The following is a 19,873-nucleotide window of genomic DNA, read 5'->3' on the forward strand; positions in this document are numbered from 1 at the left end:
ATATATTTAATAAAATAAGAGGTATTTTATTTGACATTTAGATTGCATTAATTCATCCAATAAACTAAGATCTGAGGTTATATGATGTCACTTGAACAGTTGTGATAGACATATAAGTGGTTCATGTTCAAGTTATAACATAAAAGGTTTGTAGTAATGGATAAGGTTGGGTACCTTATCCTGGTAATACTACAGATACGACCCACTTTGTAATTGTTACATGAGTTATAAATGTTACAGGCAATATGAATCATATTGTTCATGTAGAGACATGAGTGGAGGTATCCTGCATAAAGAGTTTATGCAAGATCGGACTACGAAATGATTGGTTTCTCTTTATAACACCGTTACTTGAAGAAACCAACATTTCACCCGGATGACCATAGGTGACTAGACCCTAATCATGAGTGAGTTGTGAACTCCTGTCTATGAGGGAAATCCTTTGATCAGTATGGGTGAAAGTGGCCAAGTTAGCCGACCTAACAAGCCTACCAATTTAGCGATTTGTCCGAGTAAGGAGCTAGAAACACACTTACACAAGAAGAAATTCACACCTTCTTGATCATAGAGAAAGTAGATAAATTGCTCCCTTAACAGCTGATTTCGGGTCTTAAACAATTAGGTCTCAACTTCTCACTAGCTTGAGAGGTGTTAGTTTATAGTTGGACTATAAACTGTTTGCTACGTGGTTTATGATCTTTCATGTGGTCTTCCTCTAAAAATGTAGCGTTTGTCGATAAAAAAAAAAAAAAAGACACACTCTATTTTCTTAAGGGCCACACACATTCTCTTGGCCTGAGAGGTGTTCACACATAGTTGGACTATGTTGTATTATTCATTAGAAGAATCAGTGGTACTTAAGGAGTGAGATGTAACTACAAGGGCAAAACGGTAAATTGGCCCATTTGTACTTACGAGCATCTGTGAAGGATCATCATATTCATAATTGGTTATATTCAATGGACACATAAATATATATGTGGTGAGAAGAGTTCAGCTATTGGTCTTTAATGGAATCATTGACAGTTAATGGATGGTGAATCTCATGGCTAAAGAGTTTAGTCAGCTATTCACGTACTGTTGGAGCTTCGAGCCACAGGTCCATTAGGTCACCTGGGTAGCTTGGATAAAGTCGAGGACCAGTGTTTGGATTAATTTGAAATGTTCAAATTGACAAGAGGAAGTACAATTATATATGATATAATTAGAATGGTTAATTATATATGATATAATTAGCTAAATGTATGAGATACATTATTTTGGAGGAAATTAGATATAAATATGATTTATATCAAGTAGAGGAAAAATACTATAGTAGATATATGATATCAAACTATAGGATATAAATATAATATGATTATATTTATTAAATAAATGAATTGATTAATTATTTAATAATTAACCAATTTTTTCACGTATAACGTGGGAACGTGGGCTGCGAAGGTTAAGGTAACCACGGGTTGAAATTTGAAAATCATTTTCATTTTAGTGAAGAATTCATTCGTGCAATTCGAAATCTCGCACCCCAAAAGAAACCGTGAAAGATCGATCGCCGAGAGCTTATATGATAGATTCTCTTTCGTCTAAACGATCATATAATTCACGCGTTCCCTAAACGATCGTATACTACTTTCCTAAACGATCGTCCAGTTTTCCCTAAATGATCATGTAGTTTTACTATACGATAAGCATCCCTGCAATACGATAGCAGCGTTCTTCTTGTGCGCGCTTGTCGTCTACACGATACCCTTTCCTCCATCCTCTACCAAACTCACCATAGCCCACACTTTGAGTTTTTGATGCCGAGGTTACCTGGCTTTCCCTGGTGGTGGTGTTGTCCCCGAATCCTTGTTTGTGTACATTTGGATCGTGTAGTAACAGTTGAGAGACTCATCGAGTGCTGGTAGATCGGTGGAGTTTTCCGCTGTTGTGGGTTCACACAAAAGAAGATCGTCTTCCTCTGGTATGAACCCTTTTCTCTATATTTTATCGTATTCTTAGCATGTTGTTTATAAGTTTATTATGCATAACTGTTAGTATATAATGTATATCGTTTATATTCCGGTCACTATGAAATCGAAGCGATCTAAGCCCGCTCATGGAACTCTCATATTGAGATCCTTCATAACCAACAAATTGGCACAACCTTGAACGAGGTTCCAACTTCTTAGGATTTGTCACTAAAAAATGTGTAGGACAACCCCAGATTTTGAAGTAATGTAAATTCAGTTTATGCCCCCTTCATAACTCAAAAGGTATTTCAGAAACACTCTTTGAAGGAACATTGTTCAAGATGTGAACTGCATATCCCCAAAACGAGTTAGGCAATTGAGCCTAGCTCATCATAGAATGAACCATATCTAATAAGGTTCTATTTCTTCTTTCTGATATACTGTTATGCATAGGTGTACCAGGTACTGAGAGTTGGGATTGAATTCCATGTTCTATCAAAGTCTTGAAATTCTAAATCTATGTACTCTCCGCCCCAATCAGATCAAAGTGTTTTGATTGTTTTACCTAATAGGTTTTCAACTTCAGCCTTATACTCTTTAAATTTTTCAAAAGCTTCAGACTTATGTTTCATTAGGTATAAGTAACCATACCTCAAATAATCATCTATAAAAGAGATGAAGTATTCTTACCCTCCTCTAGCCTTTACATTCATCGGACCACAAAGATCCAAATGTATGAGCTCTAAGGGCTTTTTGGCTCTGTAACCTTTTCCACTAAAAGACCTTTTAGTCATTTTTCCTTCGAGACAGGATTCATATGGAGGTAATAAATCATCTTCTAACTTGCTTAGAAGTCCATTTTTTTTTATCAATCTCCCGATCCTATCAAGATTTATCTGGCCTAATCTTAAATTTCAAAGGTACGTATCATTGTTACTTTGAGAAATTCTTCGCCTTTTAGTTTAAGTATTAGCAATTTTAAATATCTCATGATTTAAAAGTGCTTTTGATTCAGTTGGTCTCAACACATATAAGTTGTCTTATAATTTAATTGAACAAATAGTCACACCATTTTTCATAATGAATGCTTCATTTGAATTAAAAGAAACTAAGTATGATTATTCAATTAAACAAGAAATAGAAACAAGATTCTTTTTCATCTTGGGAACAATGTATAAGTTTTCTAAGAACAAAAATATATTTCCAAAAGACAACTTAGTAGCTCCCATTGCACAAGCTGAAATAACGTCTCCCATTCCAACTTTGAGTGTCATTTCACCATTTTCTAGCTTCTGGAAGGAACTAATTCCCTGTAAAGAAGAATACACGTGATTTGTGGCTCCTGAATCAAGTATCTAGGCATCATGGTCATTTTCCACTAAACGAGTTTCCAGAATTAGTAAATCATATTTACCTTCCTTCTCTTTCTTCTTCTCAGCAAGTTATTTGGGGCAATTGTGTTTCCAATAACCATCCACATTACAGTGGAAGTGTTTGTCCTTGTCAGCCTTAGCTTTTCCCTTACCTTTGCCAGCAGCGGGACCCTTCCCCTTCCCTTCTTTCTTTTTCTGGGTCTTCTTAGTACCAGAAGTCGAAGGAATGGACTTAGTTCTAGAGGATGAACCCTTATAGAACTTTTTGGAATAGGCAACATTTGCCTCTTCTTCTACTGGTCCCTTATCTTTCATAAGAGACTAAAAAGTTTGTAAATCATTTAGAAGGGTAGTCAGATTGTATTGTATTTTGTTCATTACTACATTGTTGTGGAACTGAAGAAAACTCTTAGAGAAAGATTCCAAAATAAAGTACACCTAACTTTGCTCGTCTATGACCGCACCATTCATTTCGACAACATTGAAATGGACCATTAGATCGAGAACATATTCTTACTGATTGGTTCTTTTAAATGTGCACAATATAAATGTACTTGAAAGCCTCGTGTCGGATCTAAGCAGACGGTTGTCCAAACATCTCTTGGAAGGACTCCATGATCTAACATGCAATCATCATGGCCTTATGCTTCTTGGTAAGAACGTCAAATTGACTTTCCAAGATGTAGAGTCAAGCCTTATCATTGGCCTTCGTCCAACGGTCATAAGTATCCTTCAATGTTTGAGATGCATTTCGAGCGGGGACTGAAGGATATTCCTGTTGGGTTTTATGTCCTAAAACTCGTAGTTTGTAAACATTAGAACTTATTTTGAGAATTAAATAAAGTTGTTGTTGAATATATTGTTTTTTAGAAATCCAATAAACCTAAGTCCCTTGACAATTATATGAGTACTTGAACTTTATGTGGAGACATACAAGTGGATCAGGTTCGAATAAATAGTCAAAATGATCTATAGTATATGAAAATGTTGGTTCCTTATTCTGGTAACACTATTGGATGCGACCTACTCTGTAGTTGTTACAAAGAGTTGTAAACTGCTACATACGAAGTGATCTTAATTCGTGTATATTGAGACATAAGAAGTGGGGGTGTCCTGTGCAAATGATTTTTGTGCAAGATCGAACCATGAAACTTGTCACTCTTACTTTATAATGTTGTTTACTGTTTAAGACTAACAATTTCAAAGCGATTACCTAGGTAACTTAACCTTAATCCTGAGCTAACTATGAACTTCTGTTTGTTCGGGATTATCCTTTGATCTGCAAATGGTGAGAGTAGACCAATTGCCTCTGCTCAATAAGCTTACCATTTTGGGGATAAGACCGGATGAATAGCTGGGAATATAGGGTGCAAGAGGGAATTCACTCCTAACCAATTAGGGTTAGTAGAGAGGTTGTTCCCTTTAAGTGCTGATTTTGGGTCTTACACAAGAGGCCTCGCCCTCTCATTGGCCTGAGAGGGATTCGATTTGTTGATTAGATCACAAATCAATTGTTCATTAGGGGATCAATGGTACTTAAGGAACAAGAGGTAATTTCGGGGGTAAAACAGATATTCGACCCAACCGTTATTATGAGTAACCTGTGAAGGGTTAACTTACTAATCATGGTTATATCGAGTAGACATAATATATCTACAATGAGGGGAGTTCAGCTATGGGCTTTATTGGAATCACCCATTAGTTAACGAATGTGGGTTAGATCGGTCTAATGAGTTTAGCCGATTAATCTCGGATCGTTGGAACCCATGATCTGTAGGTCTGCGAGTTCCCCCTACTAGCTCATAAATGGGTACGCTTTGGGGTAGCTTGAGAAATTAATTTGAAATGTTCAAATTAAACGGAACAAGAGAAAAAATATTTAAATATGATTTAAATATATAAAGATGATTATTGTGCAAAAAATAATTTAATATTTGATATTTAAATTAATTATTTTTAATTGATTTATGAAATTAATTTAAGAAAATCAAATTTTAAATTAAAATGATTTAAAAGTCATTTTGTATTTTAAAAATGAAATGGAAAAATCGTTTTTGCATGGCACATAATGGAAAAAGAGTATTTTCCATTATCATCATCTTTTATGCTCACACACAAATCATGATCTTCTCATTCTTGATTATCCAAGCATGAGCTGCAAGCCATACACTTAATCTCTTTACATGTTCATCTTGATATATATAGAAGTTTGGAGTTGTTGGAGAAGGAAAAAAAAAAGAGATGAATACAGAATTTTGAGAGAAAAATCGTGGTGAAGAAGAAGCTGTCTACTTCAACATGCTGCTGTGAGCTTCCATTGTTTCTCCACATCTACAAGCTGTTCTTGAGCCCCAAACTCTGCCTAAAGCTCCAAGAGCATAATAGGGAAGGTTTGAGGTGGTTCACGTTGATATCCAGTGAAGACAATAGCTGAACAACGATTTTCTTGAAGAGTTCTTCAAAGGTATGTTCTGAAAATCCATTTTTATGAACAACATGCTTTAGTTTTTGCCAAAATTAGTGAATTAGAATGTTTATGGATTCTTGATTCTTCCACTGCATGTTGTTTAACAGTAACAATTCCTTCATTAAGACAAACCCCAAATCATCAACATTCATAATCATATTCAGGTTAGATTTCCACGTGTATAGTTTTCACCAGTTAATTTCTCATTTTTAAGCAAAGATATGATTGTGGAAGACATACTGAAACATATAACAATTAATTGACCTTATTAGTTATCTTTATCATAACTCATTACTTAATTATACAATCAATTTAGCAAAAATACATGTAATAAAAAAACCATAATTAAACTATTGACTTCAGTTTTTGCAACAATACTTCAAAGATTTAGAGCAACAGCCACCGAAGGTTGATTAGCTACTCCTCCCCTAAATTGAAACAATCTCAGTCAATCACTAATACCAGAATAATTCTTATTCCTATAGTTTTTAGCTACCTTTGTTTCAGTCAATAATTCATTAACAGACTTAACTCCTCCCATAAGTGTAACCCTCCCATTTTTGGATCCCAGAAGTACGCTTCAATAGGTTGCCGAAGGGAAGACAACTGTTGAAGATTAACCTAAGAAACCCTATCCATTACTGAAGTTTGCATTGTTTCACCCCTATGATGAGGCCCTCCGAAGGGATGGTCGCTCTAGGAATGACACGCATGCGGACCATAGGAATCTCACGATGCAACCTAATGGTAGAGACCATGGGATACGTTGACACGCGTCCCTCTCCCACTTATTATGAATACTTTCCCCATTCACCTTGTTATTGACCCATGCAAATATTCTCCGAAGGAGGCTGCTCCCAAGGCGATACAAAGCCAAGCATGAATCTCACGGTATGAACTCTTGGGGACGGTGGTGCTGAAATTTGATATATTGTATATACCAACTTCCTCCCACTAAAGTATTCTAATAGTTTATTAGGATTTGATTATACTTAGTTAAAACCCTGGCTAATGAATTTTTCTAAGTCCTTTACATTTGCTCAATATAACATTTATATTGAATGGTTTAACAATACTTGATTTCATTTATTAAACTTTTTTGATAAAATCAATCATTTATTGCATGCTTATAAAATACTTGCCCAATTCACCTTCTAGGCCGGTTCCCAGGTGGAGGTATTCCATTTCCGTCAGCTTAAATACTCCCTCCTAGACAGAACCTTCCTTAGAGAAAGGTCCCTTATGGGAAATTATTTTATAAATTTAATCTTTTATTGAAATTCATTTTAATCCTATTAAAAAAATTTAAAGATTAACCAATTTTTAATCCCATTAGAAATAACATAAGCCAATTTTAAACAATTTAAAATAAATTGGACCTATGTTTGCATGCAATCTAGATTAAGATTTAATCAATTTCGTTAATACTATAACTATTTATAAATTAATTAATTATCAAATCTATAAAAATATTATGCATTCACATATATCATTCCATTATTTATTAGAACAGTTTTAATATATAGTATGATGCATGGACATGCTTAGGCTAATCATACATCATTAACATAACTCTTATATTATGATGCATGAGCATGCTAATTTAATCATACATCTAAAAAATATAACCTTTTATATTTAATCATGATGCATGTACAAGTTTATCCTAAGGTGGGTATTTTTAATTTATATGACATACATTATGTAATATGAATTCATATAATAAATAATTTAAAACATACATTTAATGCTTAATTAAATTAAATAGCAAAAATTGGACCGATTTTGGCACCCTAATGCAAAAAATAATTTATTAAATTAATATAATTATTATNGGACAGATTTTGGCATCCTAATACAAAATTAATTTATTAAATCAATCTATCTGTTATATTAATTTAATTAATTAATATAAAATAAAATTACAAAAAAGCAACTTAGGTTAAAAAATGCAGCAGCCAAAGGATGTCTCGCACGTGCCACAACTGCTTTGTCCATCTTTGGAGTGTTGCAACGTTGTAACGCTGCAATTGCAGTGTCGCGACGTTGTGCGATAGGTTGCTGCAATTGTCCTGTAAATTAAATTCTTAGCTCCATACACCAGCTTATAGTCCCTCGTTCTCCTAAGATACTTGAAGATGTTCTTAACCGCTGTCCAGTGGTCTAACCCTGGATTGGACTGGTACGTACTGACAATTCCCACTGCATAACAAATGTTTGATTAAAGGATTTGGAAAAGCAAATATTACTTTGCCTATAGGAACGAAATTTACAATTGACAATGCATTGTTCTCTAGTCAATCAAAGAGAAATCTACTTAGTTTTAAAGATATATATTGCAATGGTTATCATATTGAGACTGATAAAAAGAATAATATGGAGTATCTTTATATCATATTTACTCTCTCATATAAAAAACGTATATTGGAAGAGTTGTCTGCTTTATCTTCTAGATATTATACTCATGTACGAGTAATTGAAATATATGCAACAATGAACCTGAAGTTCATAAATCCAGATATATTTTCTATTTGGTATGATAGCTTAGGCCATTTAAGGTCTATAATGATAAGAAGAATTATTGAGAATTCAAATGGACATCTATTGAAGTGCCTAAAGATTCTTCAATCTAATGAATTATCATATGATGCTTGTTCTTAAAGAAAAATAATCATTAGACCATCACCAGTCAAAGTGGGGACTGAATCACCTATATTTTTAGAACGAATTCATGGTAATATATGTAGACCTATTAACCCACCAAGTGGACCATTTAAATATTTCATGGTATTAATAGACGTATCCAGCAGATACTCACACGTGTGGTTATTATCAAGTTGAAATTTTGTATTTGCAAGATTACTTGCTCAAATAATTAAGTTCATAATACAATTTTATGATTGTACAATTGAGACCATTCGTCTTAATGATGTTGGTGAATTTACATCTCAAGCTTTTGATAATTATTGTATGTTAATTGGAATAAGTATTGAACATCCTGTAGCTCATGTTCATACTAAAAATGGTTTAGCATAATCATTCATAAAATGTTTTCCATTAAATGCAAGACCATTACTTATGAGAGCTAAGCTTCCTACATCTATATGGAGACATGTTATTAAGAAGTTAGAAAAAGAAATTACATGGAATGCATCGTTATTGTCTCATTTAGATCCTCATACAGATCAATGTGAACTTGAAGTTTAGAAGATGATTCGTTTGCAAAATATAGCAAATCAGTTATCAGATGCATTTGTAGATGCAAAGAAAGTAACTAAGTCATATATACCAGTTGCAAAATTTCCATCGAAAATTGAGCGAGTTGTTACTAGTGAGTCCAGTGAAGGAAATCTTATTCAAGAGCACCGTTGAGCGGAAGCAAGATCTTTTCGAACCCATTGTGAAACAATAAACGCATTCACATACAACCACAGTTATGCATTATATAGAAAATTACAACATGCTTTCTTCTCAAATACAGAGGGAATCAAGTGACATAACTTTGAAAAACTCTTCTTCATGGATTCCCTCGATCTACACCGGTCACGCGTCCCAGCAAACTCTAAACGATCATGAATGCAACGAATAATCAGTGAAATCACGAACTGTCTGATCCTCGAACGGCAACCCACGATACTACCACTCGGTTACCTTGGTATTCTTAGAGTGGGAATCCAGGAGGTGTGGGCTCTATGTGAATTTGGTAGAGGGAATGAGGATGTATATGATCGAGTTAAACGATCGAGTAAGTGGGAGAAAGTGTAGTCTATCGTATAGACACCAGGTACTCGATCGTCTAGTAACGATGAGCAATCGTCTAACAAACTTGCTTGGTCATTTACTCTCTCAAAAGGGCTATCGTATAGCTTTCTTTCACTCGATCGATTGGTATGCAATAATGCTACGATTATTCAAAAAATGAAAACTCTTTTCATTTTATTCTTCAGTTATTAAAACTGAAAATAACCTCTCACTTGCACGGTTAATGGAGAAAAGAAAATAACCAACTAACAATTATCTCATAATTGTTTTTATTATAAATAAATATAATAACTAATTTATCATATTATATTTATAACCTATAGTTTTAATATCACATCATATGTAATATTTAAACCATAGTTCTTTTTTCCTTTATTTAATATAAATCATATTTATATTAATTCCTTCAATTAATGTATTTAATACATCAAATCAATTATATCACATATAATTGAACCAATTTAATTATATCATATATAATCAAATTCCCTCTTGTTAATTTGAACACTTCAAACTAACCTAAAAATTGATTCTCAACTTGAATCCATTGAGCTACCAAGGAGACCTTATGGACCTGTAGCTTCAAGCTCCAACGGTACGTGAATAACTGACTAAACACTTTAATCACGATATCCACCACCCGTTAATTGTCGGGCACTCCACTAAAGACTGACAGCTACACTCTTCGCACTATAGACATATTTCTATGTTCATTGGATATAACCAATCAACAGTACGATAATCCTTCACAGATCGCTCGTAAGTACAGTTGGGCCAATTTACCATTTTGCTCCTATAGTTACATCTAACTTCTTAAGTACTATTGATTCCTCTAATGAACAATACATCATAGTCCTACTATGAGTGAACACTTCTCGGGTCATGAGAAAATGTGTGACGCCACATGTTCAAGCCCCAGATCAGCCCTGAAGGGAGCAATCTATCTACTTACCCCTGCTTTGGAGAAGGAGTGAATTCCGTCTTGTGTAGCTGAGTTCCCAGCTCTCCAATAAGACGAATTCCTAAAGTGGTAGGTTTGAGTCGGTGATCTGGCCACTCGTACCCATGCAAATCAAAGGACCACTCTCATAGGCAAGAGTTCCCAACTCACTCAAGATTAAGGTCATGTTACCTATGGTCATTTCTAGTGAAATGAAAGTCTCTATCATGAATGACATTATATAACGAGACTAAACATTTCATGATCCAGTCTATACAAACTCCTTTGTATAGGATACCCCCACTCGCATGTCTCCACATGAATAATCAGGATCAGACTATTTGTAGCACTTTACAACACTTGTAACATCTACAAAGTAGGCAATATCTGTATTGTCACCAGGATAAGGTTTCCCTTCTTTATCCATATACTACAGACCATTTAGGTTATCACTTAAGGCATGATCCACTTGTATGTCTCCACATACATGCTTAAGTTATAACAATAACCAGGGATTTTAGTTTATTGGTTTGTGGTTAATGCAACTAAAATATCTCATATTTTATAGACAATAGTGAAGAAAATATCTCATATTATTACATCACAAATGTTTTTTCATACACGTGTTTACAAACTACAGGACTCTACGAGATTTAAGGCATCAACCCCAACATCTAAAATACGCCAGAAGCATGGTAGACCAACGAGTTCCAAAGATAAAAATCCTAGAAAATGAAAAATAATTAATAGTAAAAAAGACTTGGTTAAGTATATAAATACCCATGAAGAATCCTTGGCATGACTAGTGAGGAAAGTGAAATATGTAAAGATAATAATGAGATTTCAATAAACTATGTCATGACAGAAAAAAGATGGAATCAAACTAATGTAGTTATTGACAACGTTTTTGCGTATAATGTTGCTCTTAATATTATATTTGAAAGTGAGGATCTTGAACCAAAATCTGTTGAAAAATATCGACATAGAAAAGATTGGCTTCAATGGAAGGAAGTAATCGAGGCAAAATTAAACTCACTTTTAAATCGTTAAGTTTTTGGACCAACGGTCCGAACACTAGAAGTTGTCAAACTTGTGGGATACAAATGAGTATTTGTGAGAAAAAGAAATGAAAATAATCTGGTTACAAGATATAAAGTAAGACTAGTTGCACAAGGTTTCTCACAAAGACCTAATATTGATTATGAGGAGACATATTCTCCAATGGTGGATGCAATTTGTAACGATCTGACTTCTTAGGACTTATACTAGGCCGTTATTACATGAAAGCATGAATCTCAAAATGACTCTCTCATAAATTTTAACCAAAATCAAAATAATTTTATTAAATATATAGTTTTTTTAAAATCTAAACAACTGAAAATATTTGATCGAGGTCTCTTTGAAATAAAAGTTTAAAATAAATTTCATGAAACTTTATAAATAAAATTTTTAAACAATGGAACTCTAAGTTCAAACATCGAGATTGGAATTTAAAACATTAAAACATGAAAACATGAGCAAAAACATCTCTCTGATCCCAATGGAACGGTCACGGATTCCTTCTGTCACTCGCCAGTATGTCCTTTCTCTTACCTGAAAACATAACATAAGAAAGAATGAGTATAAAATACTCAGTAAGTAACCCCACTACCGGGGTCAGGTTAAGCATTTATGTCCAAAAAATGCAACATTTCTAGTGAGACATGCAAAAACCTCTACTTATCATGGTGACCATCTAGTGAATAATTTAACCCAGCCTGGTGAGATGTATACTTAAACCTCTGGTGAAATCTTGAAAGAGATCACTAACCTCTAGTGAAGTCTCGAAGAAGATCACTAACATCTGGTTAATCCCGAAGGAGAGACTAACCTCTGGGGAATCCCATAAGAAACACAAACCTCTAGTTAAATCCGGAAGGAGATTACTAACCTCTGGTAAAATCCCAAAGGAGATCACTAACCTCTAGTGTACTTAAAGGAAACATAAACCTCTAGTGAAATCTCGAAGAGATCACTAACCTCTGATGAATCTTGAAGGAAACACAAATCTCTGGTGAAATTTCAAAGGAGATCACAAACCTCTAGTGAATCCCGTAGGAAACACAAACCTCTAGGGAAATCCCGAAGGAGATCACAAACCTCTAGTGGGTACATGACTACGGATAGGAGCAACTATCACTAACATAACATAAATGTCATGCATCATAAAACATAGTCTTATACATGAATCATAACATAAATCTCATACATCCTCATACATGTCAAATAAGATCTAGCTCTTGCTCATACATTCTTGTAAAGTATCTTATAAAACAAGATCATGCTCATACTCATAACATACATCAAATAGAACAGTCATGTATTCATATATCTTCTCTAAACAGGCATCATGATTACTCAGTCTTAGAGCCATTAAAATTATCCTACTTGTAACGCCCGACACAAAGGCGGTTCTAGTAGTAAAATTACCTACCTTGGAATTAAGTCCAAAAAGCTAGCAATTTAACTTTGCAAAATCTTGAATCCTAAATAAATAAATAAAAACATAAACCAAAATTAAATCCAATGTTTAGGGCAAAATTCCAATCACAACTTAACACAAACGTCTCCATACAACTTACCCAACATGTAGTTTGACTCAAAACCACTTCGAAGTGTCAAAATCAACATGATCCAACAATTATATCACCATAATCAACCTTTTAATCTAATGGACAACAACTTTAGACCTTCTAATCCAACCTCCAAAAATTACAATTAAAACAAAAGTTAAGCCAATACTTAGTGGGTATCCAAAAAATCTCAACCAAGACCTCAAACCTTACAAAAAAGGACGCTGGACAACTTAAATCTTGTCGAAAAGCACCTTGAGAGTTTGTATAACCCAATTTCAATATCAAAATAATATAGATAAGCCAAAACTTAAACCAAAATTTGATGGGTATTCAAGATCTTCTAAGAAAACCTATAACAAACCAAATAACTTATCCAAAATATCAATTCTGGCGACAATGGCGCTAGCGACGGTGGTCAACCATAGACGGGCGATGGGCGCTACTATCGTACGACACAAATTGTTTAGGCTAGTGACTGGTAGTGAGGGTCTTGCATGAGGAGGGTTTGCGAGAGTGAGAGAGAATGAGGGTTTTCAGTTTTATTGATTCTATTTAGCAACGATTACGGACAAATCAGAGCTCTAAACAACGATCCAACATTCAAATGAGACTCTATATGTCCCAAATAAACTGACAAAATTTTAGCATGATCCAATGGTTCAAGCTCCAGAAATCGGCAATTTTATGGAAGTTGTCACTAAAAATCCGAACTATTATCTTTCTCTCTGATTTTCCCTCTCTTTTCACCCTTCTTTAATTTCAAATATCCCAATTTTTTTCATTTTTTTTTTCAGAATTTTAAAAGATAAATCAAATATTTTATCACAATATCTCCAAAATCTCCAAAGATTTTATCAAATTAATAAATCAATTAACTTCTCAAATTACCTTAATTTAGGCTCCAAAAATCAAAATTAAAGGGCATAAAATCCATAAATTTGATACAAATTAAATCCTTCCAAATATTTAAACCAATTTAAAACCACATAAAATTAATTATCTCCTTAATTGTTTTAAGTTGGCTCCAAAATCTAAAAATTGGAGGAAATTAAAGCCCAACAATTTAAGATAATTAACCCTAATTTATCTGGAACTCGGGATGTTACACAATTACAATAAGATATTTAATTGGTTTGATTGTGTATGAAAGTCTGGACATGCATCTTATGGATATAGTTGTAGCATATTATATGGATCCCTTGACAATGATATTTATATGAGAATCCCAGAAGAATTTAAGATACATGAATCATATAAATCAAATTCCCGGGAATTGTATTCAGTAAGTTATAGAGATCATTATATGGATTGAAATAATCAGGTCGAATGTGATACAATCGCCTGAGTGGATACTTGTTGAAAGAAGAATATTAAAATAATCCAATATACCTGTGTGTTTTTATATATAAAAAAAAAATCACAATCAGGATTTGCTATTATAACTATATATGTTGACGATTTAAATATAATTGGAACTCCTGAAGAGCTTTAAAAGGCAATAGAATATCTTAACAAAAAAATTTGAGATGAAAGATCTTGGAAAAACAAAATTTTGTCTTGGCTTGCAAATTGAGCATTTAGCAGATGAGATATTTGTTCATCAGTCAACTTATACAGGAAAAATTTTGAAAAGATTTTATATGGACAAAGTACATCAATTGAACATTCTAATGGAAGTTCGTTCACTATATGTGAAGAAATATATATTTCTACCTCAAGATGATAGTGAAGAACTTCTTGGTTCTATATCTTAGTGCAATTGGTGCACATATGTATCTTGCTAATAATACAAGACCATATATTACATTTTTAGTAAATTTATTAGCAAGATATAATTCTTTTCCAACAAAAAGATATTGGAACAAAATTAAGCGTATACTCCGTTATCTTCGAGGAACAATCGACATGAGTTTGTTTTATTCCTATAAATCAAATTTTGATCTAGTTGGTTATGCAGATTTTGGATATTTATCTGATCCACACAAAGTTAGATCTCAAATAGATTATCTATTCACATGTGGAGAAACTATTGTATCATGAAGATCAGTCAAATAAACCATAATAGCCATTTCTTCGAATCATGTTGAAATCCATATAATCCACGAGGCTAATTGAGAATGTGTAGGGCTAAGATCAATGACTCAGCATACTTGTGGAACATGTGGTTTATCTTCTAATAAAAAATCTTCCAACAATATTATACGAAGACAGCACATGTTGCATAGCCCAAATCAAATGAGGATATATTAAAGGAGATAGAACAAAACATATTTCACCGAAGCTTTTCTACACTCTTAATCTTGAAGAAAATGGCAACATCACCGTATAACAAATTTGTTCAAAAGAGAACCTGGCAGAATTATTTACAAAGGCATTACCTACTACAACTTTTGAAAAAATGGTGCACAACATTGGAATGCGGTGACTCAGAGATCTCAAGTGATGTTTCCATGAGCGAGAGTAAATATACTTTTTAAAAGTATAAATTATATGAAATACGTACTTTTTTTCCCTTCACTAGGATTTTTCCCCATGGGATTTTTTCCTAGTAAGGTTTTAGTGACATATTTTTTTATATATAATAGACATCTAAGAGGGAGTATTATAAATATTATAATAATAATAGATGTCCATTAGTGTCAGAGCTTCGTGTCCTAAAAGAACAAATGATATTCTCCTACTACTCGAATGTATGTTTGAACATGCAATCCATGTGTTATGAGCACACATTCTTAGGGCCTGTTTGGGGGCCAATATCCTATGGGTGGAGATGATATGGCCTCTATATCACCATTTGCCCCACTGATATACCATCTTCCATTTTCACTTCCTTCAACATGTGTACAGTAACCCCCATTTAACAAGTCTCTCAGCTTCTCCACCCTTACTTCCTATGTCTCCTCCCTCCTCATACTTGATCGTCACCCTCGTCATTCTCTCCTTCCTTCCTATGGCCCACATACGTTTTTATTTCTTTATTCTTTTCTTGAGTTTATTTCATTATACTTCAGGTGTAATTTTTTTCCACTATATCCATTTTATTAAGAAACCATGGTATTTCAATCTAATTTCATGCACCAATTTTTTTTTACCTTCAATTTACATACATCGTTTTTTCCTCAAACGTCCTGTGATAGAGTATATTAATAATTTATTATTTATAAATTATGTCATTCAAGTTTTCATTTTTATTTGCTTAGTATATCAATTATTTATCTATATAATGCCCATTAAAAAAATCACAATATTTTGGATTAAATCTTGTACCCAATTTCCCAAAAAAAAAAAAAAAAAATCTCTTCATATACAACATCAATATTCAAAATTTACTATTCAAAAGCTCATTAAAAAATCTCAATGGAAAACTCATCCGTGAATATATATGAGAAAAGCCTCAACGAAATCCATAAAATCAAACATAAGCAAATTTTTTTTTTTTTAAATGCCTCACTAAAATAATTAATTGACCATTCATAACCCTTAAGTTCTTATAGTTTTTAAAAATTAAATCTATAAATACTACTTTCACTAGTTTATTTTTATTTTTTATTTGTCTTACTTTTAAAAACTCTTTTCAAAGTTCAAGTCATGATTGAAAATTATGTATATATATTTAGTATTAAAAAAGTGGAAAATTTTTTTAGAAATAAAGTTGGTACATTCATCCCTGAATTAGAATTAAATTTCGTTGACTAATTACGATTAATATTAAATTTTGACTAAGTTTTTTTAAATAACAATAATAAAGAATTATTTAAAAGACAATGATTGAATACAAAAAACTAAATTATATAATAATTGAATTATAAGATTAAAAAAAACATTGTTCATATAAGCAAATAAACATATGAATTCAGACATAACAACTCTGCACACCCAACACACAAACATATGAAGTCAGACAACACAACTCTGCACCCAAACATCAGAACTCCCCAAACATCATAATTCTTAGACATCTTATATCATCTCCTCCAAACAGCCTCTTACTGTCTAACTAATTTAATCTCCTACTTACCAATTCTCCTATTACGGGTCATTTTATGGATTTTATAAGGTGGTGGAGATTGGTGAGAAATTCCAATTGTTTAGAAAGAAAATTAGAAAAAATTACATAATTTCATGATTTTCTTATTTTCTTTAAGTTATTTATTTATATCATTTTATTAGTTATTTATATTATATGTTATTATTATATTATATTATATTTTATTGATATCTGTGTTTCAACTGTGTCCCCATTCACAACAACTTCCATATTCTCGTCGAGATTTTTTTTCCCCGAAAGCATCGACATTAATAATTTAAGCTTTGAATTTACCCAAAAATTAAAAATAATCATAATTTATTCGAATTTGGGCCCTAGGAAAGAAGAGATCTAACAAACCCTAGATATCCCGTCTGTATATAAATGCCCACAAAACCCTAAATTTCTCTCAGTTTCTCGTTTCAGCCGGCAAAAATGTCGAAGCGAGGTAAGCACACCCTTACGCCCTTCTTCTTCTTTCTTCGCAGTTTCACCATCTAGGTTTTAGGTTTTCGTTTTCGTTTATCTCGTGTTCTCGCCGACATATCATGTACTACTTTCATTTACTTCGGAAGTATCCGTCTCTGGGCTTTTTTTAATTGAATCTGCATCGAACCCACAATTTCTAACGGAGATTTGTTAAACTTTGGGGAAAATTGATCGATTTGCTATTTGTGAAATCTGGAATTTATTTGATCGATTTGTTTCTTGTTGGTGCAGGGCGCGGAGGATCTGCAGGTAACAAGTTTAGGATGTCACTGGGTCTACCGGTGGCGGCGACGGTGAATTGTGCCGACAACACTGGAGCCAAGAACTTGTACATTATCTCAGTGAAGGGTATCAAGGGACGTTTGAACAGATTGCCATCGGCTTGTGTGGGAGACATGGTTATGGCCACTGTCAAAAAGGGAAAGCCCGATCTCAGGAAGAAGGTCCTTCCTGCTGTCATTGTCAGGCAGCGCAAGCCATGGCGCCGAAAGGATGGGGTTTTCATGTACTTCGAAGGTATACCTTTTTTTCCTTTTGGTAGTTGACTCTGCTCGGTTTACTTTGTTTGTTTTAGAAAGCTTTATGATACACATGTTTGAACTTGATCCGGATATTTGACTGTTGACGTTTGCCATCCATGACCAGAGAGATGCAATGCATAGTTTTTGTCTTTGAACTCCTGTGTTACAGGATCATTCTGTCTAGTTAAGCTTTATTTGTGTCTTTAAAGCTTTTTGTTATTACTGGTTGCCTTCCTGAATTGTGGTTGCATGCACTTGTTCAAACCTGAGAATTCCATGATTAACATGTCTGTCAGCTAGATAGTTCTGGGTAGTCAATTTATTTTGCATATCTAGTTTGTTTCTGTGAAGAATAGATATCAAACATATCCAGGTTTGAGTTCCATAGGTATTTATTTACTTTCCACAGGTTATGCACTTTACGGTGGCCTATAGTATACTAGACTTCCTTGTTTTAGAATAATTATGAAGGATGGTGTTTTTTTTTGGGGAAAAACTTAAGTGGTAAAAGTAGCAAAAAAGTTCAAAGCAATCTGTTTTCTGTTAATTTGATTAATAAGTACCTAAGTTTTCCGTTTATCCTCATCTGTTTCCCAGGCATAAGTCAGGTATCCTCCTTATTGTAATGGTTGATACAGTTACGAGTCTGGTAAATTGACAGTGTTCATCGTTGTGGATGTGTTGAAGCTTTCGTGCTCATATCTGCTCCATGTGGACAGGACATTGTTTATTTAGAAATGCTTTCATCCTTGATCTCATTCTGCCCTTTAGTATCATCTGCTTTAAACAATGGATTTCATCCGCATGGAAATTTTGCTCTAAGACTTCTCTATGTCATTTTCAGTTCTTTGTTTTGGAATGGAGCTATTAGAGTACAATTTACTAATTTTGAAATATATATTGTGCCTATGCAGATAATGCAGGAGTAATTGTGAACCCTAAAGGTGAAATGAAAGGTATGGTCCACTCGTAGGAAAAAGATGAGAATGCTGCTTTTCTTTTAATTTCACATTTCCAGATTATGAAGTATGTTTGTTGCTAATGTTACAGGTTCTGCAATTACTGGTCCTATCGGAAAGGAGTGTGCGGATTTATGGCCTAGGATCGCCAGCGCAGCCAATGCTATTGTTTAGACTGTTATTCTAGAGTTCAAATCTTCTTGCTTCTGTGGTTATAACAGCTCGTCAGTTTTGATATCTCAGTGTTATAGTACTAATTTATTACTCTTTGATTGTGAGATCTGATGGAATATTTTTGGAACAATGAATTAGATTTTGAGTTGGAGGTATTTTCTCACTTTCATATCTCATGGATGTGTCTTGATTCAGTTTATAACTAACTAGCAATCATCTCAGGTAATTTGCTCTTTAATTGCCTGCGTTTGCTTTAGTTATAGGTTACGTTCCTTCTTTACTGTAGCCAACATTTGCAATGAAATCTTCTCTCTCATTCGTTATTTTTAAAGTCTAGCAGATCCCAGTTATATATTCCATTTATATCATACATCTCACTCGAACGTATCCCAGTTTTTTTGTCTCACTGGAATGCATCTTGATTTAAAATCAGTTGGAGTTGAGCTTGTTGATTTGTCTAATTATAGAGGGCTGGGATTAAATTGATATTTAGAATTCAAATTTATAGATATATAGGCGATTATCGATGTATTTTCAATTTGTAATGAGAGATTCAATATTTTTATAAAATGCAAAGTTAATATCATAAAAAAT

General features: G+C 33.5%; 1 protein-coding gene across 1 annotated transcript; it reads left to right on the plus strand.

Annotated features, from left to right (window-relative positions):
• Positions 1 to 17,425: 17,425 nt before the first annotated feature.
• LOC120092493 (60S ribosomal protein L23) lies at positions 17,426 to 19,481 on the plus strand. Its single transcript, XM_039050591.1, has 4 exons — positions 17,426 to 17,584; positions 17,857 to 18,141; positions 19,061 to 19,102; positions 19,197 to 19,481. Exons 1-4 carry the CDS (start codon positions 17,572 to 17,574, stop codon positions 19,277 to 19,279), a joined length of 423 nt encoding a protein of 140 aa, XP_038906519.1. The 5' UTR covers positions 17,426 to 17,571; the 3' UTR covers positions 19,280 to 19,481.
• Positions 19,482 to 19,873: the final 392 nt, after the last annotated feature.

Source organism: Benincasa hispida, chromosome 12, assembly GCF_009727055.1.
Source record: "Benincasa hispida cultivar B227 chromosome 12, ASM972705v1, whole genome shotgun sequence".
In the NCBI taxonomy this organism is placed as follows: domain Eukaryota; kingdom Viridiplantae; phylum Streptophyta; class Magnoliopsida; order Cucurbitales; family Cucurbitaceae; genus Benincasa; species Benincasa hispida.